This window comes from Uloborus diversus, chromosome 2 (assembly GCF_026930045.1).
Source record: "Uloborus diversus isolate 005 chromosome 2, Udiv.v.3.1, whole genome shotgun sequence".
In the NCBI taxonomy this organism is placed as follows: Eukaryota; Metazoa; Arthropoda; class Arachnida; order Araneae; family Uloboridae; genus Uloborus; species Uloborus diversus.
The window spans coordinates 201570495-201597254 of record NC_072732.1 but is presented as its reverse complement, the minus strand read 5'-3'; the positions used below and the strand labels follow the sequence as shown (position 1 = coordinate 201597254).

At 32.6% G+C, this 26760-nt stretch overlaps 1 protein-coding gene across 1 annotated transcript in view; it reads right to left on the bottom strand.

Moving 5' to 3' along the window:
- Positions 1-26760, bottom strand: part of LOC129216242 (calmodulin-binding transcription activator 1-like) — a 181578-nt gene that overhangs the window by 22583 nt on the left and 132235 nt on the right. Inside the window, exons 9-17 of the mRNA XM_054850441.1 lie at positions 19310-19436; positions 13827-13958; positions 13602-13711; positions 10249-10515; positions 7740-7899; positions 6201-6593; positions 4966-5046; positions 2658-2961; positions 448-629 (exon numbers count right to left, since the gene is read on the bottom strand). Coding sequence (XP_054706416.1) covers positions 448-629; positions 2658-2961; positions 4966-5046; positions 6201-6593; positions 7740-7899; positions 10249-10515; positions 13602-13711; positions 13827-13958; positions 19310-19436 — 1756 coding nt within the window. The remainder of the gene's footprint in view (positions 1-447; positions 630-2657; positions 2962-4965; positions 5047-6200; positions 6594-7739; positions 7900-10248; positions 10516-13601; positions 13712-13826; positions 13959-19309; positions 19437-26760) is intronic.

The window sequence follows — 26760 nt, the reverse complement described above, 5'->3', positions numbered from 1 at the left end:
ATGTACAATTTTCAAAATCAGGGAAACGATTACAGTAGGGGTGGACAAACTTTGACCACAACCAAATTAACATGAAATTTCTCAACATATTTTAATTTTCTAATTCTTTAATGTATAAACAAATATATGCTTTTTTGTTTTGTTTCTTCATACCAGACAAATTTTTTTTCAAAAATTCTAGGGGTCCAAATTAGGAGCACATATTAAAAATCATTTTCCTCACTTCTCACTAAATAACAGAATATTATTTCATTTATTTTTTTTTTAATTTATTTTTTTTTATTTTAACGAAACTTAAGAAAGACAATGAGATTCTTAAGCAACAAAATGAAGCATGTTTTATCACTGGAAAAGCTATGTATTTTTAAATACAGTAGAAGACCGTTTCACTTTTGTATTTGTATTTGAATCTGACAACACCAAATAGTTAAAACATCATGAACAAACCTGACAAAGTCAGCTTGGAAAAGTCTTTTTCCATTATTTTGCCAGATGCCTGAAAGAATTCACAAAAATCAGCGGTAGTGGGTGGAGGTGATGGAGAATCCAAGGTGAAACTTGAAGGGCTCTGTAAGCATGATGATGAAGCAGGACTTAATGATGACACAGGAGTACTGGTTTCACAGTACCTGATAGGAGGAGAGAAAAGGTTATTTCTGTAACAGTAAAAAAGGAATAACTTCAAATGTAGCAAGAACAGTTTGTAGATAGTGCTTGTTTTATAACCCTCTATTGCATACTTGTCTTAGATATGGAGGCAGAGCTTAGGGCATCTTTTCTTTAATGTTTCATGATTTTCAATATTTTTTGTTCAATTAGTTACAGCTTCAACAGTACTATAGGCATTTGGAATGGTTTACGGAAAGCAGCTGTAACTTTAGAATAGTTTTATAAGGGCTTTTGATCTTCCTTGGGTATTGATAAATTGACAAGGAACAACCTGCCCTGAGCCAATTGTTAATAGAGAGTTATATGTATTTTTCATTCAAAAAATATAAAATTACCATTATTTGTAAAAGATATTTAAGAATTTATGATTTTTTAGATGGCGCTATTTTTCAGATTAGGCTTATTTCCTCAAATTTCATCCAGAACAAAATAATAATGCTATACAACAAACCATGGGTGCCCATTTAGGAGGCAAGTGGGAGCTCAACCCCCCTTTCCCCTTAGAAATTGGAACTTCCTTGCTTTTAGTACTTGTTTCTTTGCAAAAATGTTAAAACATTTCTTCTCCAGCCATTAATGAATAAGTTATTAACCATGTCAAATTTTAATAACTCTAATCTGTACTCAAATTGGTTTCCATGGGGAAAATATCCTGCTAAACCATGGGGAAAATGCCTGAGCCCCTCCTTAAAATTTTGCATATGGGCGACCATGCAACAAACCAATAAGCATTGTTTGACTATTTTTTTTTATCTGCAGATTTATGTAGAACAAGTAACATTTTTCACCATTGATAAGGAAGCTTTGCTTTTTATTTTTCCGAAAAATCTTTGAGTTCTATCTCACAACTTTAAGAACAACCTCTTAATACACAGACCATTTTTTTCCCATTCATTCCAAAAAGAGTACATATGCAGGGCAGTCAGAGCCGCCAAGAGCCAAGGCTGTCCCCTATCAGTTTGAAGTTAGTCAGTTTTTGAAGTATTATGTATTTCTTGAAAACATGTTGTAGAAATCAACTTAAATTCTCCTAAATTGTTTTTTATATGTAAAAATATCTATTTTACAAATTGAGAAAGAATGAACTTTTGTTAAAATTTTCAAGTATAGACTGAGTTAAACAAACTTTAATAGATTAGGTCATAGAGGAACCATGTGAGACCTTTTGTGTAGTCTCGCATGCGAGTTCTCTCATGTCAAACAATCAAGAAATTGCATCAGGGCTAGAAACTTCTTAAAAAAACATTAAAGAAAATTAAAATAAATAGTACATTGGTCATTAAGATTACCAATACTTAATTAAAAAATATAATAATTATATGTCCAGACGGGCATATAAAGGTAAAAGATTCAGGCCTGATCGGAATTTTTAAATGCCCCGGGCATTTTGCGCAATATAATTTTCCAGCCATGATTGCATGAGTGGAATGGGGCTGTTTCCTTCAGTCAAAAGTAGTAATTTTAGTCATTGAAATTGATAGAACAAGCAAAAAAAAAAAAAAAAAAAAAAACATGGACCCAGAAAAAAAACTTTCATTCTCCCAACAGTTATTTTTTAACAAATTTTCGAAAATGTCCGATTTTTCAAACAAGGCATGGTCTTGATGACGTCCCAAATGATGCACTTTGCCGCATTTTTCTACACGTTTCGACGTTATGATAATTAAGAAGCGAATGAAATATGTGCTCTACTCTTGTCAGCAACCATATTGTTGCTAATACACGTGAGTAAAGATGCGAATTAAATATTTTGCTCTGTGAATGGCAACACTAAATGGCATCTCATTATTTGTGATGTCATCGGCAGAAGTATAAATAATCGGCAGAAGTGTGCGCACCGATTAAAGTATTTTTTTTAAACTATTAAACCTAAACAAATTATTTAAAAAAATGGTCCGATCCTCTGTTTTTAAGCATGCTCTTTCAGAAAAAAATTACTTTTAAAATTTTGGAAATGACCCCATTACTAATCTGCTATGAAAAAATACCTGTATGTATGATCAAAGTTGAATTCCTCATTCAGAAGTGGCGGAGGTGAATCATCAATTGGGCACATTTCCAAATCTGGAGGGTTCTGCTCTATTGACATGCATCTCCCATCTGTGTAGTCATCTCCGCTGCGAAAAGACATCTCTTCGGAGTCTGTGTTCGCAGTGGCTTTGATTCGGTCTGGCATGGCCGCGATGATGTGCTCTGCTAAAGTGAGTACCCTGTTGTCGGCTTCGCTATTCATGGGTAAGTTAAGGTCACAGCTGCTGCAACTGTCACGACGACTCGATAAAGTGCTTCCTTCTGAAACACAGAAGCATTTTAATTTGGATACAAACTATCATAGGAATGAAAATCACACAGAGATAAATATGTTGCAAATCATTTACCTATCTACAGTGGTATGTTATATATTATTAGACCCATGTCAATAATGACATTAAAAAATCATTTATAAAAGAAGAATAGCTATGTCTTTGCAAACGATGACAGTGGTTCTATGAGTAATTGAGCTAACAATATTTTATCATGCCGGCTCTATCAAATTTTTCCCAAAGAGGGGAAGAGAGGGGGCGGGGGTGGGCAAGGGAATATACCCTACACAAATATTATCAGAAAATAACAAAAACTGTGCCCACTTGTATGCACAACATAACGATTTTAAAGCCAGAAGGGTGAGGAATTGACCCCTTCTTCCTTCAAATAATGAGCCTGCTTATGGGGTGAAAGAAGATCTGAAAAATGTGAAAAGAACTACAGCTGTTCCAAAAATGATGATCCATTTACACGGAAAAACTAATTTATTGTTGGGTCGCCATTTTCGAAACACCGTGTATTGAAGAAAGAGATAGAATAACATTAAAAAGGGAATAAGCGATAAGAGTATTAGAAGTAGAAATGAAAGAAACAAATAGGAAACGAAAAAAATCAGCCAAGGTAGTATTGTTTAAAATAATATAGAATTTTACTAGTTTCTTGGGTCATTTTTCACTACTACTTTTGTTTGATGTTTTCATCCACAAGCTCACACCTTTTCCACTAAAAAAAGGGGGTTCTATGTAAACCCAAAATACCTGCATGCAATAATTTGTAATATTACACTACATAAGGATTGCATTTATCAATTGTTAGTTTGTTAGTGCACACAATTCAAAATGATCTTTTAAATTTTCTAATGTCTTATTGTACAGTAAATTACATTAGAGATTGATATGAAAGTGTTACACATGGCTTGGTAAAATACAAATAAGAAAAAAAAAAGTTGCCAATACAAATTAAGATTACATAAACAATTAATGGAGAAAAGTTATACACCTGTCTTAGACTTAAATCAATCTCATCTTAAGAGAAAAGAAAATAAAACTGTGAAAAAATAGCTATTATTTTGCACCAAAGTATCATTTCTTATAATCAACATCAGTATTTCATTTTCAAAGAACACTGGATTTGCCAATATATAGTTACATTTATACTTGCTGTCTTTTTCGTTTTTTTTTTTTTTTTGGGGGGGGGGGAATTTTGATATTCGACTCTTAAAATTTGTAAATTATACTGCTGAGCAAATAGACTTATAATTTAATTTAATTGATTAATTTGTAAAAGGAAGAGATTACATGTACCAAAAAGTTGCTAATAAAATTGATAAAAGCAATCTTAATACAGCATATCATTACAAATTATTGCATACATGCATTTTGTACATAGAAACCACTTTTCAGTGCAGATGATGTGAGCTTGTAGATGAAAACACATTCAACAAAATTGACTAAAAAATGAGCCAAGGAAGTATCAAAATTCTATTGGATTGTGAACAAAGGATGGTAAAATTATGTGTCACATCATTTCTACTTATTTTTTATATTTGTATTATACATTATTGCTAACTTTTGGTTGTTCCATTCCTTATTATATTTTTTGCATTAATGTTAGAAAATACAAAGAACACCACAAGAAGACTGCACAAAAAATGAATGAATAAATAAATAAAATATAATTAATTAAAATAAAATAAAAATAAATGAAATACATAATAATTGAAGTAATGATACAGCAAAAAATAAACATATGCTTACTTATGTAGTTAATGAGACAAAAATTTTGAATATTATAACCAAAAGAATTCAGAATAATTATGTGAGTAAAATCACATAATATTAGAAAAAAAAGAACTCATTTGGCATGTGCATCTTCAAGCATGTAAGTTTTTTTTTTTAATGATGAAGCAGGAAGTAATTAAAGCAAATACTATTTTCACATATGGTCAGTCTTAAGCACATGGTTTTCAAGAGCAGGTCTTCAAGAACTTACCAGTGGCTGCATTAGAATATTGTCCATCTGGCTCGTCATCTGAGGCTATGATGTCTGCAAGAGGACTTTTATTTTTATCACCTAAGAAAAGAAAAAAAGGAAAATGACATAATGTTCTACATTATTAATTTACGTTTAAAATCAAAATTATTCTGGTTTCACTAAGACTACTTAGAACTTTAACAAAAGTTACAAGAAATGACAGGAATGCAATTACGTCATTTTCACAAATCAATATACTAAAAGTTTTATTATCCTAAAACCATACACAGTCTCAAAATTTCACGGACTTTCTTTAGTAGTATTTTGCAGTTCAACTTACATTTTAAAGTCATTTTATAGCAAACTAATGTATCATAAGCTGAGATTTGCAAGAGAGATACAAGTTTTGATATTGCAGGGATTTTCTTTTTCAGTACTTTACATCTCAAATAACATGACCAAAAATTTTTCCTCCCAATAAACAAGTCATGAAAATGAAAAATGATGACATTTTGTCTCCCCATTAAAGCGAGTTTAGCTTTCAGCAATTGTTACTAAGATAGAATTACCATGGCATTGTTGTAAAAATCAAGGCATTACAATTTAAGATTTAACATTTGAATAACATCTAATATTACACATCATTCCGAGGTCTCCTCCATGGTTAAGTCACATTGGTGACAGAACAAGGAACCTCTGAGAGTGATGTCTAATTTTACAGGCTACAGGAATTTTATTTTCCAGTATTTTCTAAAAGGAATAAAATACATTTTCACACACATCAAAGTAATACAAGTTAAGTATTGTAAAGGAAATCGCAGATACTTCATAATATAGGGACTTTTCTATGCAGGGATCAATTGGTAGTTTGAAATTTTGTCTCTGACCGAGGCAAACTGGACAAAATCATGATTGATGTTTTTTTAATCTTTTTTTTGTGATGTTTCTCTATTGTCTGCAATGTATTTTTTTAATTCAAGGCGTTGATTAATACATCACTTGTATGCTGCAATGCACGTGTAGCTCGTTTCTTTCGACTTTCACAGCTGGTTAATCCAATCTCATTTAAATTTAGTTAACTTTATTTTATTATTTTTTACAATTTTGTTTGACTAAATTAATAACATATTGCTGATTTTACACCTTCTTATAACTTATTGCTCTCTTAACACTTGTTTTTAAAACTCAGTTTTATACAGAGTCTTTTAAGGAATACAGAAATGCAATAAAACAGCTATCATTATATTACTTACTATTTTGTATGAGGGATGGAGGGGAAGTAGAAACATCTTTCTTCATTTTTGATGAGTTAATGTTATATCTGTCTCTAGTACTTGAAGGATGAACATTTAAGAAAGACAATAAACTACTTTCGTTCAAATGCAAGCTGTAAGATTGGCTTTCCGGACTCGGATGATCCAAAACGTCGGACAATGAAAAAGATGAGGTTTTTGTTGAAGTTCTCTGACTCGAAACTGGTTGTGACTCTTTGGCACTGGCTGACGTGGTTTTCATCCTCGAGGGAGAATTTGACATGTTCGCCAGTAACTGATCCAGGTGCTTCATTGATATATTCGAATTAGAGTCTTCCAGCTTCAGGCCAGCAGATATGTCTTGATCAGGACTAAAAATGAAAAGAAAAATAACTCTAGCCATAATTAATTTTAAATTGTAAACATTTCGGATGTAGGGGAATGTGATGCAAAGTGAAATGGTTAAGATGACCGAGCTTTTTCAAAATGAACAGATCGGAAATTTGTTTTGAATATTAGAGTACATTAAGAAAGAAGATTCTATTTCATAATAAAACTTGTCTAGAAATAGTATTTTTAGTTTTAGACAATAAATTTGCACCTTTAAAAAAAAGGGGGGGGGGAATTTGTTCACTTCTTTTTTTTTATGGAGCAAAGTGAAAAAGAAAATATTTTTCTAATGAAATATTTTTTATTCAATTATAGCAAATATTTTTGATCAAATGAATCAGTAAATAAAAGGTTCAATGAATAAATGAAAAGATACTGAAACAATAAACTGAAAATTAAATTAGTTAATTAATTAATATATGATAATATAATACGATGAAAAACAAATGATCAAGTAAAAGAGAGAATGAATAAGAAAATAAGTGAATGAATTAATGAATGAATACGTAAGTGATTAGTAAATGAATGAGTGAGTAAACAAAATAAACTATTTCACTTTGCCCCATCTACTATGGCCCCATGTACTTGACTCATTGCAGAAAATATTTAAAATACAAATAAGCTTAATATTAACTAAATAAATATTTCAGAGTATTAGAAGGTCTTAATTAATATTTAAAATGTTAATATAACAAGAACTTTATCATTTTATAATAACAAAAATAATTTTTGACTTGCAAAAAAATATTACAATATGAGTATCAATTTTTGAAAATTGCCTGCATTATCATATGCTTTAATGTTTGGTGGTATTTTTTTTCTAACTGGAATAGGATTACATGCGCTACTATATCGTCACCTCAGAGCAACAGTAAGACATCTTAGAGTTATTTCTGGGATTATATATCTTACTGTTGCTTTGAGGCGAGGATCTAGTTAAAATATTACCAGATAGATGGCACTAAAAACAGAGTAAATATTTCACCATTTCAATTTGCCCCACATTCCCCCACTAATCAAGAAGTATACATCTGAAATTACTGGTACACTAAAAATTCTTCATGATTAATTCTGAGGATGAAAATTAAAAAAGCACAGCTAAGAAGCAAGTTTACCTTTTTCGGGAGCTCAACTGCTGTGATTTAGAACATTCCAATTTCTCAATCTGTTCCACGAGATCATCATGCCCTCTTTCAGAAGCGACAGTGAGAGGCGTGACACCTCTGTTATTGGGCACTTTTAAAGCAGCTAAATTCCACTGATACAACAACAAAGCCACTTCAGTGAATCCCAAGGCACAAGCCCACATCTATCACAAATAAAACAGTGTTGATTATAAATTAATGTGGTACAAAATAGAATTATTAGGCACTAAGCATTGAAAAATATATGTAAACAAAATATTGCAAAGCATTGATGGGGATGACTTCTAGCTTTAGATTTGTCCTCATCACATCATTATCATTGTATTAAAAATGTTTATTTTATAATTTTTATTTTCAGTTTTAAAAAGTCCATGCTTATTGCCTATGCTGTGATTTTTTACAAGCAGTCAAAAGACCTGTTAAGCGTAAAAGGGCATCACCAATATAAGTTCAATGTCAGTGGAACAATGAAAAAATAGGTACTTGACACCATTGTTCATGAATATCCTGGGAGATCAAGTGTAGATAAAGAAATTTTTCAAGAAGGAGGGCAATTGTGACTTTGTAACTTACCTCAAACTATGTATCTGTTTTACACATACTGGGGGGGGGGGGGGGAGCTGCCATATCACTTTGTTTCCAAACAAATAAAATATAAAAAACTAAAATATATAGCTTTAGCCAAGGAGGTTTCTGAACCTATTCCTTTCATTCTCCATTGCCAAAGGTATTGTAATGATGTATTATCAGAACTTCAATTTCATAAAAACTCAGGGGGAATGTTTTGAAACTCCCATCTCCTAACATCATTGAAAGTCATCTAAAATAGCACAGTTCTGAAATTTCAGTTTCAAAAAATCATTGCAAGAATTCCTCTGAACCCCATCATTTTCCCTAACACTACCTGAGATGGTTTGCAATCAGATCTTTATGAAATTTTTCCCTTGAAATTTTGAAAAATGTTCAAGGGAAAAGGACTCTAAACATCTCCTAAAATCACAAAAGATTGTCAAAAACTGCCTTTCTATAAATTTAATTTTCGAAAAGGTTCTGGGTTTAAACTCAATTCCTTCACTTAAAGTCAAAGATGGCCCTATACTTGCATTTTTAGGATTTCAAAACATTGCTGGAATCGAGTCCTTTTTGCATTTGCATTTGTATAAAATAAGAACTTTTTGTATAATCACCTAAACCCATCTTAATAAATTTAATATATATACATAAAATTTATATATACACCTTTTTTTTGTCTTATATGGTCCTGGTTTTCCCAATAACAATACTTTTTAAGTAGAATATAAAAAAAACAGCCCAAAAGATGAAAAAATGACATTTCCAAAATTCAAAGCAGCAGTAGAAACTCTAATTATTCAAAGCATAATATATATTTTAAGAACATCCTTTTTTTTTACTGTTTTGAATTATCTGTAAACTGCATCTGCTTATAACTAGAATTTCAATCTATAATCATAAATTCACACAACAAAATACAGTAAACAAAACAAAAATGTGAATTTAAAAAGTAATTATTTTATCAACTTTTGATTGTTTACCTAAGAGTTGATTCTACTGATGTTTAGCAAAGTGAAGAAAATTGTAAAGCAACCAAGCTAATTCTTAATTGTTTTAGTTTTAGTTTATAATAAAAACAAAATAAACTAAGTGCAAATATCAAAAAACAATAATTGATAAATATTAAGGAAGATTCCTAACAAACAATTTCAACAGCTAAATGTAGAAATAAAAAAAACATTAAAAATAATGTGTTTTTAAGCATTTAAAAAGTGCAGAGCAGTTTACATTTGTGTTATGCTATTTGGAATAATTTCTTAAGCCAAATTTTGCCACCTTTTACATCTGAGGCAGTGAGAAGCAAAGTGATGTTTACAAATACAAATACAAAAGTGACGACCAGCAACGTACTCTGGGCCCAGCTAGGCTGGTCCTAGGCAATTTACAATCCCCAGTGAAGATCAATGGCCCTCTTAAAAATTTCTACTCCCTTGCTCATTACCACCTCTTCCGATAAGCTGTTCCAAGGTTCCACTACCATGCTAAAATAATAATTTTTCCTAATATCCATGTTAGCCTGAGATTTAAATAGCTTAAAACAGTGACCCCTTATTCTGTTTTCAGTGGCTAACTTTACCCCATAACATCTTTGTGGACATTTTCAAGTTTTGAGTAAAACGCATTTCAGGTAACATCCTAGGTAGGCTTTCATTGAAATTTTTTTCTAAATCATGCTGTATAGCAGCAACTACCAGGGCTACTCTTGCCCCAAGATAGAGGAGAGGTTCACCTACCATGTATACTGGTTATCTCCAAATTTTTAATATTGCTACTTACATCCCTTTGATTCTCGCTGCCTCATTTGTGATTCAGTCAAATTTTTCTCAACTGTCATTGGATACGTTTGCAGGACACTAATACAAAAATCTGACTAAGCAATAATTTTATGGATACTAAGCATAGAAATATGACCGAGCAACAGTTACTGAAGGGTGCATTACCAGTGGAGTGCAGCCCCACTTGTCCTGGCTCATAGCGTCCACTTCTCGCTGAAGCATAAGTGAAGAGTTCTCAGTTCTCCAATGCAGCAGAGTGCAGACGAGACGTGAGAACCCTAATGCCGCAGCCAAGTGGAGTAGTGTCAGGTCCGAGCAAGTGGTGGTAGCGATGGGAGTGACGTCATCGTGGCGATTCCAACTGCCAGTCATGAACTTCTGGCAGAGAGTCACCAGCCTGTCTTCGAAGGACTTTTGTTCATCGTTAGCATTCTGCAAAAGAAAAAGAAGTCTTTAAAGAGGCATTCGGCAACTTAAATCGACTAAAGATTGACTTTCTGAGATCGAATGGTGGGGGGGGGGAGGTGATGCATACACTATGGATTTAAGTGGGTGTGTTACCCACCCGGTTGAGTTGTGACTTTGCTGACTACAAATTGCAAGACAACCCTTATCAAAACAGACTTTGGTATTCATTAAATAGTTGCTTTAAATTGCTAAATGATGTCACATAAGCACTATAAACTCAGATCCAAATATTTTCAGACAGCTACAGTGAATTCGCGATAGCTGGAAGTCCGATAACTCGAATATTACAATAACCCGAAGTTTTTATCAAGTCCCGACCTCTTTGTTTTTAATTATATGCTAATTATTCTCAATATCTTGAAGTTAACTTCCTTTAACTGGAAGTTTTTCAAAGATGACTCAAAATTTATTTCGAAAGAACGAAAAAATGAAGTGTTTATGAGAAAAATATTAATTCACTTTCACTTGCAATTCCTGCACAATAGACCTCTAAAGCAAGAAGAGCACCTGTTGAGCCAATGTTCTATAAAGGAGTTACACGTCTGGAATGAGTTAGCTTATTTTCTTTTGTTGTACTGTACTGTTTACACTTCGACATGTTGCTGGAATAAGAATTTGCTTTTATGTTGTCAAATCAACTAATTGCTTCTTTATTCAAAGGCTGATCTAAGATAAGATGTGTTCCTCCTCATTCTTTAGTTCGATCATTTGCTGATAAGATCCTGAAAGGCAGAGTGAGTTTTCTTTAGTATTAAAAATGTCTAAGCAAGTACTCTGTCAATGACATTAAAAGAAAAACTTCAAAAGTGGAAGAATCCATGAATACGAATTTGAAACGAATGAAGATGTGCACCTTTCCAGAAGTAGAATCGGCTCTACCCAAGTGGTTCCAGCAGTATCCAAATCAAAACCATGCTTTTGATTTTTTCCTCTATAGATTTTTGATTAAACTGTGCATATTGTGCTTAAAAACTTTTATGTTCTGTAATTTTGTCTGTTATATATACGAATTAATTAAAATATTCAATGGTTTTTAATATTAAAATGTTGAAAACCGAAACTAGCGGTAAGTCGAACTTCCGATAAGTTGGAGCTTTTTGTTGGTTCCTTTAGATTTGAGTTATCGCAAATTGACTGTATATTGCTTGTTTTAAAGATGACTAAATTAATAATGACTAAAATTTTCAGTGAGTATAAAAGAAATTTTTCAAATGACTATCAATTTCGACTTCAAACTCAGGGCTACATAGTCAGAGGAAAAATAACCAGCATTGAGAATTTTAGATCCTTCAACTCAGACGCCGACGCCTTGGTGAAACTAAATTTTGTTCCCGAAAATAACGTTTAGTCTGACCAAAAGCGAAATTCAAAATATTGCCATGATCGACTGAAAATGGGCTCGAGATCGACGGGTTGCTGACCGCAACTTTAAAGAATGATGGTAGCAAAACAAGTGGAACAGCTCATACTAGAACTGCAATACACCCAAACCTTCTTTTTAGGCAGTGGATAAGGATCGCATAAAAGAAAAATTGCATATAACTCCTGAGTAGCTATAAGAAAGTTAAGAAAAACAGTGTACAACACAATTAAAAAGCATTTCTCCATGTGATGAATATGGACAGCATAAAAAAGTCCCACATTGAAAATAAGTCGCTATACAAAATAACTGGGAAATGCTTTTTCAAATGAAAGCAAGACACACGGCTTGGTACTCACTTGGAATCTGAACAATTTTTTTTGGAATCTGATTTAGAAAATACACATGCAGCATTTTAAAATATTTTATTCACATGTGCACTTATTTTACAAATTCAAACTGCCACAATTGCCTTTGTAATTTTCAGTAAGCATTTTAAGCAGCATGCTGGGTACGATGAATCCTAGGATGATGTTACAACGAATCCAGCCGTAAAGTAAGAACTAAGAGCCTTTTCTAACAAAGAAAGGTATGAAGCAATTCAGTAATGAATAGAATCTGGATTACAGGAATGTTCTAATGTACAGGAGCGTATGTAGGAATTTACTTTGGGAGGGGTTCAAGGTTTGAGCTCCAATGGTATGAAACTTTATAAATGTCAGTTCAAAAATATTAAAATCCTTATTCACAAACAAGTAGTTTTAAGCTTATTTTACAAGAGGCTCGGCTCTTTCGGTTTCTCTCATAAATACGTCCTGGCTACCTCTCTAAAAAATTAGAAAAAATATGCAATAATATAATCTAAAATATGCTCTAAAAATCATAAAAAATATGCAATAATTATTTTTATAGTATTTCAACAAATGTCCTTATTCAGTTTCATTTTGCCTGTTGTCATATTTAGTATAATTTTTATAGATGTAAATATCCTTTTAATTTCTGCAGATGCTACTATGCAACATCTAAAGTATTTAATCATGTCCAGTTTCTTGTTTTTCACAATCATATTATACTTGTAGTCAAATCTTTTCCATGATAATGGCATTATAGTTTTAAAACTAAAATGTGGTCAGAAAGCTTCAGAATATGCTTGGTGCTCATCACATAAGATTTGGCTACTCTTCTGCACAGGGAAGCAATGTCTTCCTGTACAGAAAGACTGCTTTAGTATCATCTGTCATGTTTGGTTAAGTGCATTATGATTCAAATATTGCAACATGCTCATTCTAAGCCTTGATATCGTTTTTTTTTTTTTTCCTGATTTTTTAAATTACTAAAATTAAACCAATAATAATCAAGCAAAGATAATGTATGTGCAATTAATTCCTCCAAAACTAGACACCTGAAATTTGCAAAAATGTAAAACTACTGACAACTTCAGGGCAGGGTTTCTGGTTTTTCCACTGTGGGGGAAAAAAAAACCTTGGTTATGTTTCATATAATGGTAATCAAGCAAAAACAATGCATGTGCTATCAATTAATTTAAAACTTCACACCTGAAATTTGTAAACATCTTATATCCAAAAAACTTTCAGTGGCAATTTTAGGAAAGCCTCAAATGATTCCAGTGTATTCAAAAATATTATTTGTGCTTCATATTTAATATATACTTATAAAAACGAACAAATACCTGAACCACACTATTTGTTGTTAGACCAGCAGAAGAACTATCCAAGTTGAATGTTAGCTTTGTTTCCATGATTTCAAGTCTCTCCAAGAGTGAAAGCTTCAATGTGCTATCTAAAATGGAACAATATTTAGAACATTTGTCTTCTGGACCACTTCTTAAAAGATATTTTGAAGCTAAACAAATTAAGATCATCAAGTTCATTGAAAAATGGGAGAAAAATAATACCTTCAACAGAAAACCAGTCCTCAGATTTTATATTGGTAGCAGATTGTCTTTGTCTATACTCGAAAAATACTGAATTTGATATAACAAAGCCTTCACAGGCAACTTGAAGAGTTACTAAGCCGGTTTCATGAGCTAGTAAACAAAATCAAAGAGAAGGAAAAAGTAAGTATATTATTAACTAGCAAACACAAACACACACATACCCAGCATTGCCTGGGCCAGTAATTATATTGAGAAACAATTTATACTTTTCTTCATTTATATTTAGCTGTGCCCCGCAGTTCACTTGCATTAATAAGACAACAATGTATTCAAAAACTATTTTAAGTACTGTAAAGTCTCGAAAATTAGAGGTAATTGGGGCTTGCGCTACTTCGGATTATCCGAAGAAATATTTGAACTACATAAGGACATGCGCTTTTTACTTCCTTACACTATGAAAATGAAATATTGTCTCCTCGAAAAATTTATCACTCAAATAGCAACATTAATTTGTTTTAATTAACCCTAAACAAGATTTGATTAGATTTTTTTTCTTGATGTCTGCAAGTACTTGTGTGTAAACTAGCAGGCAATCAAAAAATGCCCTTTAATTGTCCTCAAATAAGTTTTGTAATTCCCTTTTTAGTTGCAATTGGATATTTTTAAACAGCTGTTTGTTCGTTCTTTGAGGCAAAACAATGTTTTAATTTCATTTTACTTTTTGTATCAACCTATTTTCTACTTTCTGCAAGAAATTTCTTAATCCATCTCTAACAGCCAATAAATATTTCATGCCACTTTAACCTTTCAATATCTTTTTATTACCTTATTGTAGGTTGTCAAAAAAGTTCTACATAGCAAAATATTTCAATTTTCAGAATAAAACATTTTTTGTGTTTTAAAAGTATACCTTAAAAATATCAACAAAGCACCTCGAATTAAGCGGAACCTCGGACTTTTGAGACTTTACTGTACATCATGCTATGATATATATAGTAAAAAATTATACACCCTTATCCACATCAATGTTTCCGTCAAATAAGTAAATCGGAAAAAAAAAATCAATACAAAATAATTCAAAACCCTTGATTTACAAATTAATATTTAAATGAGCAGGAAAATAAATGTTGAAAATCTTTTCGCCTGCAACGGGGTTCGAGCCCGAGACTCTAGGGTTGTTGGCCAAGTGCTTTACTGATTGAGCTATTTGGGCAACAAAAGTTCGAGCTATTGATGCAACAAAAAATGCATCATGATTATTATTGAGTTAATTAGTCATAGTGTGATGTTATATAGCCTATAGCCTTCCTCAATAAATGGACTATTCAACACAAAAATAACTTTTCAATTTGAACTAGTACTTCCTGAGATTAGCGCTTTCAAACAAAATAACTCTTCAGGTTTATTTTATTTGTATAGATAATAATAAGTGGAGCCTTTCAATGTGTGTCCCAAAAGACAAATCACTTTAAAACAGTATTAGAAACCAACCAAATACACAATGGGAAAAATTATTTACTTGCTGTTATTTTATGTAAAACCAAAAAAAAAAAAAAATTGAGTTTAATAAAAAATTTTACTAGCAGCAATAAGAAATATCCACTCCTCTTTTAATTAAATACATTTTACAAAAAAAATATTGATGCATCAAATTTAGAACAAATAAATGTACAATTAAATGTTGGTTTTGGTTTTGGTCACACAAGATTGATCATACTGAACAATAGAATTTGCTGGTTTACACAAAAAGTAAACCAAAAAACGTAATATCTACAGTAGGCGCCGCTTAATGTGATCACTTTGGGACAAATAGAATTTGATAACAATAACCGACTGATAACAATAACCGAAAAGAATCCAGGAGACACAAAATAATGATTTTTTTCCAATTAAGGTGCATTTGTTTCGGCAACCTCAAATTAAAATCACAATGACTCAACTGAACGCAGTTTTAAATTATAAATTATTAAATTAACAGAGTTGAAATATCTGAATTATAAAGTTAAAGCTAAATTATGCAATTTTTAATCACATAGTAATAGGTGAAAGTAAACTATGACCATTTTCCCTGACATTTGTAAACCAGTTTCAAAGCACATTCAGCTTTTCTATCTTTTCCAGCATGGTTTTGCTTGTTGTTTAAATTTTAATTTAACTTCGCTTTGTTTTCAATCTTGACACAATTCTTTAATAATTTACAAAGTAATGGCAACAATGGAGAACCTACATCAATGCCTGCAACATGTCAAGCGACTGAATTTTTTTAGGTGCTAAAGAAAGTTTTCTTAGAAGGAGTCTGGTCACTGGGGGCCAGCTTTCTGTGGCTTCATTCCTAAAAAAAATTTGAACTGCTATTGAAAACCACAAAATGCTACACAGAAAGTTAGTCTCGTCAGGGTTTGTCTATGTATTTCTGTTAATTAAGGAACAAAAATGGGGAAAAAATTGAAAGTTTATGAAAAAGTGATAACAATAAACGAAGACGCTGATTACAATATCCGACTTTTTTTAACATGTGTTAACATACAAGTGTTCCGGGAATTGGCTATTCTGATAACATTAAGCGAATGATAACATTAACCGTGATCACATTGAGCGGCGCCTACTGTATAAACCATAATTCATTATTTGTTTTATCTGTTAGCAAAATAAAAAGAAATAAATGAAGCACACAACACACAATAAAGATACCAATAACAATAAACTAGAAATGTATTTGTAATAAATGAAATAACATTATAATTATGCACTTTGAAATGTCAGTACTATATGTCACTATAAAGCATTATGATTTTTTAAAACAGGAAAAACAAAATTATTATTGTCAGTTCCTTCAATCTACTAAACTTGCCGCAAATTTTCTGGTGCAAAATGATAGAAAGGCTTGTGAGAGCTGAATTTTGATTAATGCAGTGATTCCTAAATGAGTGGTAAGGCCTTAAATCTGATAAGAGGCTGTTTACAAATGATGTCAAGCTTTTGGGAGGGAAAGGGAGGGGTGTGAGATCGTGACAAAGGGTTAAAAACAACTGTCAATCATTATGTCAACTTCAATTATTATTTAAAAAAATATCTTTGTAAAAAATAGTGTGGCATGTGAGAAGGAGGGGGAGGGGTAAGGTGAAGTGTGACACTTAGTCAGAGGCGGCGAGTGGGGCTTATAAGTGCGGGGGCAAATTTTGTTTAGGAAGTTAAAGACTATTTTAGGCTATCTTGAGTGACTGGGGGAAGGGGGGGGGCTTTTGATGTTCTCTCGAGTGAATGTTTTGGAATTGTAGTTTTAAATACGCCGTCTTAATACAGTTTTGTCAACGTTTGGGGAATGAAGAGGAGTTTCCATGGTTGTCTCCGTAATGTTTTTTTTTTTTTTTTTAAATAAAGTCTAATTATTAATAATAATGATAAAAACAAAGAAGTTTGGACTGTCTTTGGTAATGTAAGGGTAAGGGAGACTCATCCCGGAAAAAAAATCTTAAACTAATGCCTTAAAGAAGCAAATTAAAGCCATCTTTAGTAAACTTAGAGCAAGGGGTTTGGGGTTCTCTCCCAGAAATTTTGCGAAGTTTAAAACATTTTTTAACAGTCCTTTAAAACATCAATCGGATCATTTCAGAAGGAGTAATGATAGGGTTTGGAAGTTCTTCCAGTATTATTATTATTATTATTTTTTTTTTTTTTTGAACTGATGAAATATTAAGAACTCAATCTTGAACTTCCTTTGGGGGCTTCAGAAAAAGATCTCTGGATTTTTTTTTCTAAATCTGAGGCTTAAAAATGCAGTTTTACGATATCAAGGAGGATTCTCCTCCTGAATTTCCCCCCTCAAACTGGACTCTTTATAACGCGAGTTTAGGTCATCTTTGAATTTAAAGAAATGAGGAAGTGCGCTCAAGGATTTTCTCCCAGAAAAATTTCAAAATTGAAGTTTTAAAACTGAAATTTTAAACAGTATTTGGTGGCGTTAATGTTTGGGTAACCTCACCCAGAATGTTTTGAAGTTTAAATCTTAAACATTGAGGCAATCTTTGATGATGAAAAAAGTATGGGGGTAGTCGCCTACCTTGCCCCCCGATCCGCCGCCACTGCACTTAGTGACAAAAGGGAGAGGGGTCAAAAATTTTGAAAAAAAAAAAAGCCATCATTTATGACAACCCCTCAATACAAATAGTGAAATCCTGCAACAAGCAATGGGATTGGTTGGCAGAAATTTTACTCCATTATCAAATCTTTAAGGGTTATTCCATATGAAACAACAAAGCACTCAACTTGATAATTTCAGGGTTTTTAAAACTTTATTTGTATGTCTTTTTTTTAAATTTTTATCATTTGTGATTGATGATAACGTTAATTTTTGAAATTTGTTAAGATTTAAAAAAAAAAAAAAACTTGCTTGCAATCTCTTAAAATGTTAAAAGCTCAAGCTCAATGGAAACTGCAGAGTTACAACACAGCTCAATTTAAGGATAATTACCTGAACTTTAATTTAATATGTAACTTAAATATTTTTGTTTTTAATGTTTTCCAAAAAATTAAAAATTCAGAACTTTTTGAAACACAGTATTTTTCAAATCTTTTATAAAAATATATGGTTTTTAAAAAATACATCCAACAAATTTCAGAGTGGGGCCACGAAGGGATCAACTGTTACAGCAAATAATGTAGGACACTTTTTTTTACAATGTTTGCCCAAATTTGCTTTACAATAATAAAGCTCAAAATTGGTAGCAGCTAAAGGGTTGTATAATAGTTCATTTTAAAGTTAATTTGAGCATTTCAGTTTGATATGCAACTTAAATAGTTTTTGAGAAATTTATTTTCACAAAATATTAAAATTTAACAATTCATATAAAGTGTTAAGTAATTTTCTTTAAAATGAGCTGTCATACAACTTAGTACCTCCCATAGAATCTGAGTTACAACATTTTAAAGCACTGCTGGCAAATAAAAAAAAAAACCTTTTTAAATAATTTTAAAAATAAATTCACTTGTGAATGTGATAAAAGTTTTTTAAAAATTTATATATAAATTTACTTTGCAATTTATTATGTATATGAACAAATATACATAGAAAAACATGAAGCATTAAAAAATCCCTGGATCCCTTTTTATCCTTTATCATCAAAAAATTGCATTTTTGGAACTTCAATTTCGAAAAATATCTGAGGAAGAGTTCCAAGCTGTATTCCTTTTGCTACTGTTATTAAAGATGGCCTATAATAGCATTTTAGGAAACCCCAAAATTTCTTTTAAATGAGCTGTTGTACAATTCTATAGCTCCCATAGAACCTGAGTGATAATATTTTAAAGCACTGCTGATGAGTGAAAAAAATGCTTTTTAACAAACTTTTAAAAATGAATTGCATATATTTATATAAATTAAGAACTTAGCAAATTTGTATCTTAATAATAAATCGGATAGAAGTGTAATACATCTTTATCAGGTGGCAGATAAGAGAGTGATGGTTATATTTAAAGTGTAACTTGATAAAAGCTTCAAATACCTGGACTATAGCATCTAAGTACACCACTTTGAACTAATGTAGTTGGCACACTAACTCCATCAAATAAAATGGTATAAGGGGAAGAGGATGAATACCAAGGTCCTGTGACAAGAACCTTAACACCACCCTGGAAAGAAAGAAAAACAAGGTGAAATTTAATAAAATTAGGTACAGTCAAAAACTCTAAAACTAGACTTGAAAATGTAATGATCAGGTGGTACAAAGTGCACTTGAAATATGAGAAAAATCATTAAAATCTAAGAATAATCTATTGTGTGGGCAAATCATTTATATGAAATACATGCATACAAATCTATACAAAATGTGGTATGTCCATAGGTAGCTAGTGCACCAAAAAAGTTGGGAAAGATTCAGAGAAGAGGGTGGAGGTAGGGAATATCAATCCTCCTCAGCAGGGTTGGGTTTTGGTCTGTCCGAAACTGGTTTAGGATAAGATAGGTGGTTTTTATCGTCCAAAACTGTCTAAAACTGTCCAAAAGAGTCTGAAACTGTTTAAAAATAGCTAAAACTAAAGGGGTGCAATCTAATCAATTCGTATTTACTGCAATATTCATAATGCATAAATATAACTATTAATGAGGTTTAATCACACACACACACACACAATGAGTATTTAATAATATTTTTCTCCAAAATGTTCATTTAAAAAATATTTTACTGAAAAGAAATTGTGTCAATAACTCATATTACATAAAAACTTCCTTATGTAACATTTGGTAGAGTTGTGAAAGAAAATTCACAACACTACCAAGAGAACTAATTTTAGCTCCATTTATAACTCAAAGGAATGTTATTACATGTGCAATATTTAGGTGCAAAAAAAAAAAAAAAAAAAGCTTAATTTTTTTAATGGGTTTTGCAAATAAGTTTCACAGAATGTTTTAAAGATTTTTTTTTTTTTTGAATCATTAAAAAATTGATGATGAAACACTTATATTTTAAAACTTGTGCTACTCCTTTTTTTAGTTCATATTTTTTAATATAATACATTCTGTAACTACAAAAAAAGTAATTTATTGCATTTAAGTCAATTATTGCACTATATCTTGAACTTTCATTTGCACAGATGCATAAATGTCGAAAAATTTGTTTCATCGAAGAAAAAAAACTCAAGCATGCAAATTGAAATTTTAATTGAAGAATTTGATTTTTACGTAGCTACATTAAAACTAGCTGTATAAATAAGACATATATATTTATACTGGAATGATCACATTGAATAAATATATTAAAGAGTCCAAAAAATACAAATATAATTTGGACACATTTTGTTCTGTTTTTGATATTTTCTTACAAAATATAGTTTCTCAAAAAAAAAAAGGTTTGGACACTTTCGGACACAAGGGCTTTGAACAGGACGGTAAAAACCTTGCTAACCCGTCTTTCATCTGCATATACATAAACATAGGGAAAGTTGGTTACTATTATCAAAAAAATTAAATAAAAATTGAACTCATGCATACAAATTGAAATTTTAATCAAGAATTTAACTACAGTAAAACCTGTCTACAACGATACTGTTGGGACCTAAAAAAATATCGTACCAGACAGGTTATCATTATAGACAGTTTGATTAATAATGCTGAAATTTTGCTGGGACCAAGGGAAATATTGTTGTAGACAATTGTTATTGTCTATTGCTATAGACAATACCGTTATACACAGGTTTTACTGTAGTTTTTTTCATTAAGTGCACATTTTATTCTGTTTTTTGATGTTTTCTCACAAAATACAATTTCTCTAAAAATATAGTTTCGGACAGTTTTGGACAGGACAGTAAAAACCAGGGTTTTTACCGTAGTAGTGTCCAAAACCTTACCAACCCTGCCCTTGGGATTTTTGTTTTGTAAAATTGGGCAATATTGGAAATCATCGTCAATCAACTGACCTTCCAAAAAAAAAAAAGAAAAAAATTTGGGACGCAGCCATCTTTCACATTTTATGAAATAACATATTAAAATCCTGTTTATTCGCAAGTGTAAAAATGTAGTTTTTACTTTCAAAATAGATCAATCTACACTGCCTTTTTTTCTCTCGATTGATTGTTAATTTTAAACTTAATAACGTAGGGGGGGGGGGGTGTTCCTTTAATTTTCGAAGTGAGGGTGCAGTTACTGCACACTGCCTTCTTCAACGGGTCGTCTATGAATGCATCAGCTGAGTTAACAATTTTCTAAACAGCCATTCACCGTGTTAACTTGTGGGGAAAATCTGCTTTGAAACATAAGGAGCAGAGTGATCGGGCAACATGCACACATTTATTCAAGCTCTTCCCCCACCCTCTTATAAATTATTTCAACAATCAGAAAAAATGAAATTATTACAAAATTAAATTAAGAAAATATTATGCAATATTGAAAATAAATAAGCTTTTCACAACAACACACCATTTATATTTAATGACAAGAAAATAAATTTCTCCTTTTCCTAGTCTAACACTAAAATTATACTATACAATTTTAAAAGTAATCTTGCTGCAATAAAAACACCACAATATTTTTCAGTTTTCTCAACATTTTAGCACTAAGCAATAAAGCAAAAATTTAAATAATATTTTTAAAAAAAATGCCCCCCTCCTTTGACAGAAAGGCCCAGGACACTTGCCCCTGCAGTAATCAGGCACAGCTTAAATCTAAATGATATGTAGTTGACAGTTCTGATAGTGATTTGATTTATCTGTGCAAGCAACTACCAACAAAATATCAGATCAGCAAATCATCTGATTTTCCGCCGATGATGGATAGTTGCTTTTCCCTAAAATGATCTAAAAATGAATGGTTTCTTTCTAATCTCAACGTCCACAGACCAAACATTTAACATGACAAAAATAAGACAATTCCATTCATTCAGGGTTAAAATGGAAGAGTACAAAATATTCATCAAGATTACCGAACGTAGCTGGATGGATCGTTCCACCGAAGGGCCATCTGAAGAAGGGCGCGAGCGAAACGATCAACCTGGGCGCCATTTTTAATTTTTCTTAACGAAGTATCACTCTTTTTTGAAAGTTTTTTCTTTCCCTTTGAATCTAACACACTAGACTCAATTCCAGTCTTTTTCTAATAAACAGATTACATCTTTACTTAAAGCTGAAAGTCTCTCTGTGTGGATCTCTCTCTGTCCGGATCTCTGTCAGTCAAGATCTCTGTGACGCGCATAGGCCTGGATCGTTCGTGCGATTTTCATGAAATTTGGCACAGAATTAGTTTGTAGCATGCGGGTGTGCATCTCGAAGTGATTTTTCAAAAATTCGATTTTGTTCGTTTTCTTTTCAAGAACATTTTCCCGAGCAAAATTATCGTAAGATGGACGAGTAAATTACCAAGTTATCATAATGTGGAACCATAACATGGGCAAGCCAATTGGCGAGAAATTCATCATATATTATTTGTAAATATACAGGCGAACCAAAAGACCTTCTAATCTTCTACTACGGGCGAAGCCGTGCGGGTGCCACTAGTACTCAATAAATGGAATACAGTAAAAGCTCTTATTTAATTTTACACACAATGAAATGAGTTTATGGATATAAACACTACAGTACATAGTAATATGAATATTTAACTTTTTTTTAGCCGCCAAAATCACGCTAACAACTGTGATGGGCGCATAATGAGAAATTACAGAACATTTTAAGACATTTTGATTTCTGTAAAAGCACTTATTTTCACTAGGAGTAATTTTCGCGAAAATAAAGATATCGGAGACTAAGCGAGTTGAAAATTTTGAAAATTTTTAATGAACAGAACCAGTGGCGCCGACTCCATGGGTCCTGAGGGGGCCCAAGCCCCCTCAAAAATATTTTTGAGGGGGCAGAGCCCCCCCCCCCAATAAATCAAGAAAATTATTAGTTATATTATGCTTTCTAAACTCATAAATTTAACTTTTATTTTCTTTCTTTGAAGATAGCTTTTCTTGTAAAATACATTCAGTAACAAGTTAAAACAAATAATTATTGCGGTAGTAAGCAGGTTAACTGAAAACGAGTAGTGTGAATAATGATAGTGTTACGGTGCTGCAAGCACACTTAGAATTTGTCCCAGTGCGCGAACTTACGGGTCAAGTCATTTGCTGGTGGGCAGCGATGCGACGCGCTCATCTAAATGTTGCTGATCTGGAAAAAATATACGAGGGTTTGATTTGTATATTAAATGAGAGGCGTGATAGTTTTGAATACTTTTGGGTATTGTGTTTAAAAGAAAAACCTTCACAAAATGAACAAATTCAACATCCTTCGTTTTCTCAGAATCGACGTATACCAAAGAAGTATGAAGACAACGAAGCCAGCTCACCGCACACTTTCAAAATCCCACAGGGGCCGTGGTAGCCCGATCGGTAGAGTGTCGGATTCGGGGCCGGAGGGTCCTGAGTTCGAACCTCGATGGTCGAAGATCCACCGTCGTCATTAAAGGGGACTGGGCGACGTTAAATATGCTCGTGGTCTCAATGTCCTCCAAGTGAAACAATACCTCTGGGGGTGCACCAGGTAGCTATTAGCTCCTGGACTAGTTCTAAATTCTCAATAACTGTTCAATCCGGTGATGGTGCTGCCATCTATCGGTATATAAAATAATGGAGGCAAGGCACTTAGTATGCAGTCCTCGACATAAATACAGTTGTAGTCAGTTGTGACTCTGAATAGGAATAGGAAATCCCAAAGCACTACAAGGCAATACATTGATGAGGTTTGCGAAATGGCGCAATCTTGCATTATTGGGCGGTTTACATCAACTGAACTCCCGCAGGTTATTGCAGTTGAACAAGAGTGCTTGCTTTTGTTAAACAGAGGTGAAACAAATTTTGAAAAATCAACTGCTTTTCAAGAATGACCTAGACATTGAGAGACTTGCGTTTACATATGAGTATGTTAGCCGATATCACTAATGAAAAAAAAAAAACTGGTCTTAAAAAACATGTGTAAATTAAATTACCTTTTTACAAAAAATACTGTGCATGTTTGTATTTATTTTTTCCTTTTTTCAAAGCCAAAAAATGTTTCAGGCTTGTCGAGTTTTTGGGGTTCTAATGTTCATTATATAATTTTGAAATGCTTTAAAACTCACTTTTTCATCTCAATTTTAGAAAATTTCCCGCTGCGAGACCCTCCGGTATGCCCCCCCCCCCCCCACACAATATATTTTTTTTAGTCCGCGTCTCTGGGAGTGCCCTTCTATGCAAGTCAAAGGCCCTACCTTTTTCAATGCCTAGCTACGGCACTGCACGACTCCCCGTAAAAATGAACAAAAAAATGTCTCTTACTAAGACAAGTGACATGATCTAAATGAAACAGAAAATTTCTATACCAATTTTTAGATTGTTTTACTTTGAAAACGCCATATCACATTTGTTTGTTTAAATTATACACACCAGAAAATATGTAAATTGGCATTTTCAAGGAACAAAAATCTGACCTTTATTGTGGGGGGGGGGGGGACCTCCGTGGAAGTACATAACCCCCTAAGCCCCCGGTGATGTCTAGCCCCCTCAATAATTTTTGCAAGTCGGCGCCCCTGAACAGAACCGAAAGTTGATTATTAAGTTGAGATATTTCGCTAGGCTTAAATTTTTGCGATTTTGATGGGTTTGCTTAACGAAAACATCCTTTCAAGAGCATCCATTTATCATTTGAAAGTACGAACACTTTCAGATTCTGTTACCAAGCTGTTTTAAATAACAATAATCAGCAGCTGACATGCATTTTCGCGTAAAACAGGAGCAGATGTTTGAATTTAAAAAAAAGGGAAAAAGACTCAAAATGCAGCGCTAAAATAAACTCGTTCTAAAATATGGGACATAAAATTTATACTAAAATAATGAAACTAAATAAATAACGAAATAAGAAAACTAAAAGGGTTTGCATTATGTATTTCTAGCATTCAACATAAACTTTTGTTTCCGGGCTCGACATTTATGGGGGTCAGTGGAGTCAATTTCTTTTAGAAAATTAATGCTTTATTATATAGGTTTGTGGAGTTTTTGGTTTTTTTTTATTTTTATAAAAAAAATGCATTGAGTATGCATCATTTGCCTTCCCTCCCCCCCCCCCCAAGGGAAAAATCAAAATGACGGACCAGTTTTAATTTTAAGTCAGCAATCAAAACGGATATTGTTTTATTGGTTTGATGATTTTTTTTCCCTCCTTCTCGTTCCAAAATTTTTGTCACAAAAGAAAAAAAAAGGGAGTGGGGGAATCCATGCATGTCAAACATAACATTTTTAATAAAACAAATATAAGTTACTAGCGTGTAGCTTCTATCAATCCGCAACATACAGCAAAAATATTCATTTTGAAACTGTTCATGAAACTGCAAGTGAGGGGGGAAGCACCTGTCGTCAAATGCCTGTATATATATATTTCCTCGACCCCTCTTTGATCAGGCGCTATGAGTACAGTAACTTAAAGTAGAAGCGCCGCATCGGCATAACTTCCGCATCCCGAATAAAGTCCGTCAGAAAGTTTTTAAGTGCTCTGAAATGCCGCATTGTCACAAACGCAGCATATAAAAACGATGATCGACATCAATGGCACACCAGAGTAAAAAATACCCATTAAATTTGAAAGAATTTACAGTATAAATTGGAGTGTAGGTGTATCCCCAAACTTTTAAACAAAAAGTGAAGAAAAAACGGAATCCCGCATTTAAATCGATTTTGCCGAGGTTTTTTTTTTCTTTTTGCAAAAACACTTTCTGCAAAGTGCACAATTTTCCTCCACAAAGAACACTCAAAAAACCGCTTTTTTTATTTAAGTAGAGCAAAAAAAAAAAAAAAAAAGCTCAAATTCCCCGTAGTGTGCAAAAAGTAGCGTTTGATAAAGATAAAAAAAATCTCGCTGTTTTTATTGAATTAATGCGCACAACTATGAAATGTAACGTAATATAGATACAGCGAAAGTTCCAGCTTGGGGGGGGGGGGGATGGAAAAAGAAATAAATGCAATCCCTAAATAAAACAAAAAAAAAAGGAAAGAAAAAAAGCAAGCGCTGCCGAAAAAACACGTGATCATCACGTCAGAAAATGTAGAAGTATGCTATATGAAGTTGAAGTTGAAGAAGAGTCTTCAGACTCCAGGTTGATGAGAGGACTGCGTGAAAAACGCCTTGCCTCTGCTAGTTAAAAGGAGCGAATATTGAATCAAGGAGATTGACCAATCATGGGAGGGTCTTTATATTTCTTCTTTACGAGGACTGGGATATTAAAAAAGGAGTGCCATCGGATCTTAGTGAATAGTGGCTTGAAGAATTTGGACGTCAAATTGCAAGGATTATTATTAATATAAAAGGTTGATACAAAGCTTGTATTGGAAAAGGTACACAATATGATATAAAAGGAATGATCAAATATGTATGCAAATAAGGGATAATTGTGGGATTTTAGGCAATTAGCATAAACCTAAGAGACAAGAAGAACGAAACCAAATCGAGATATAAA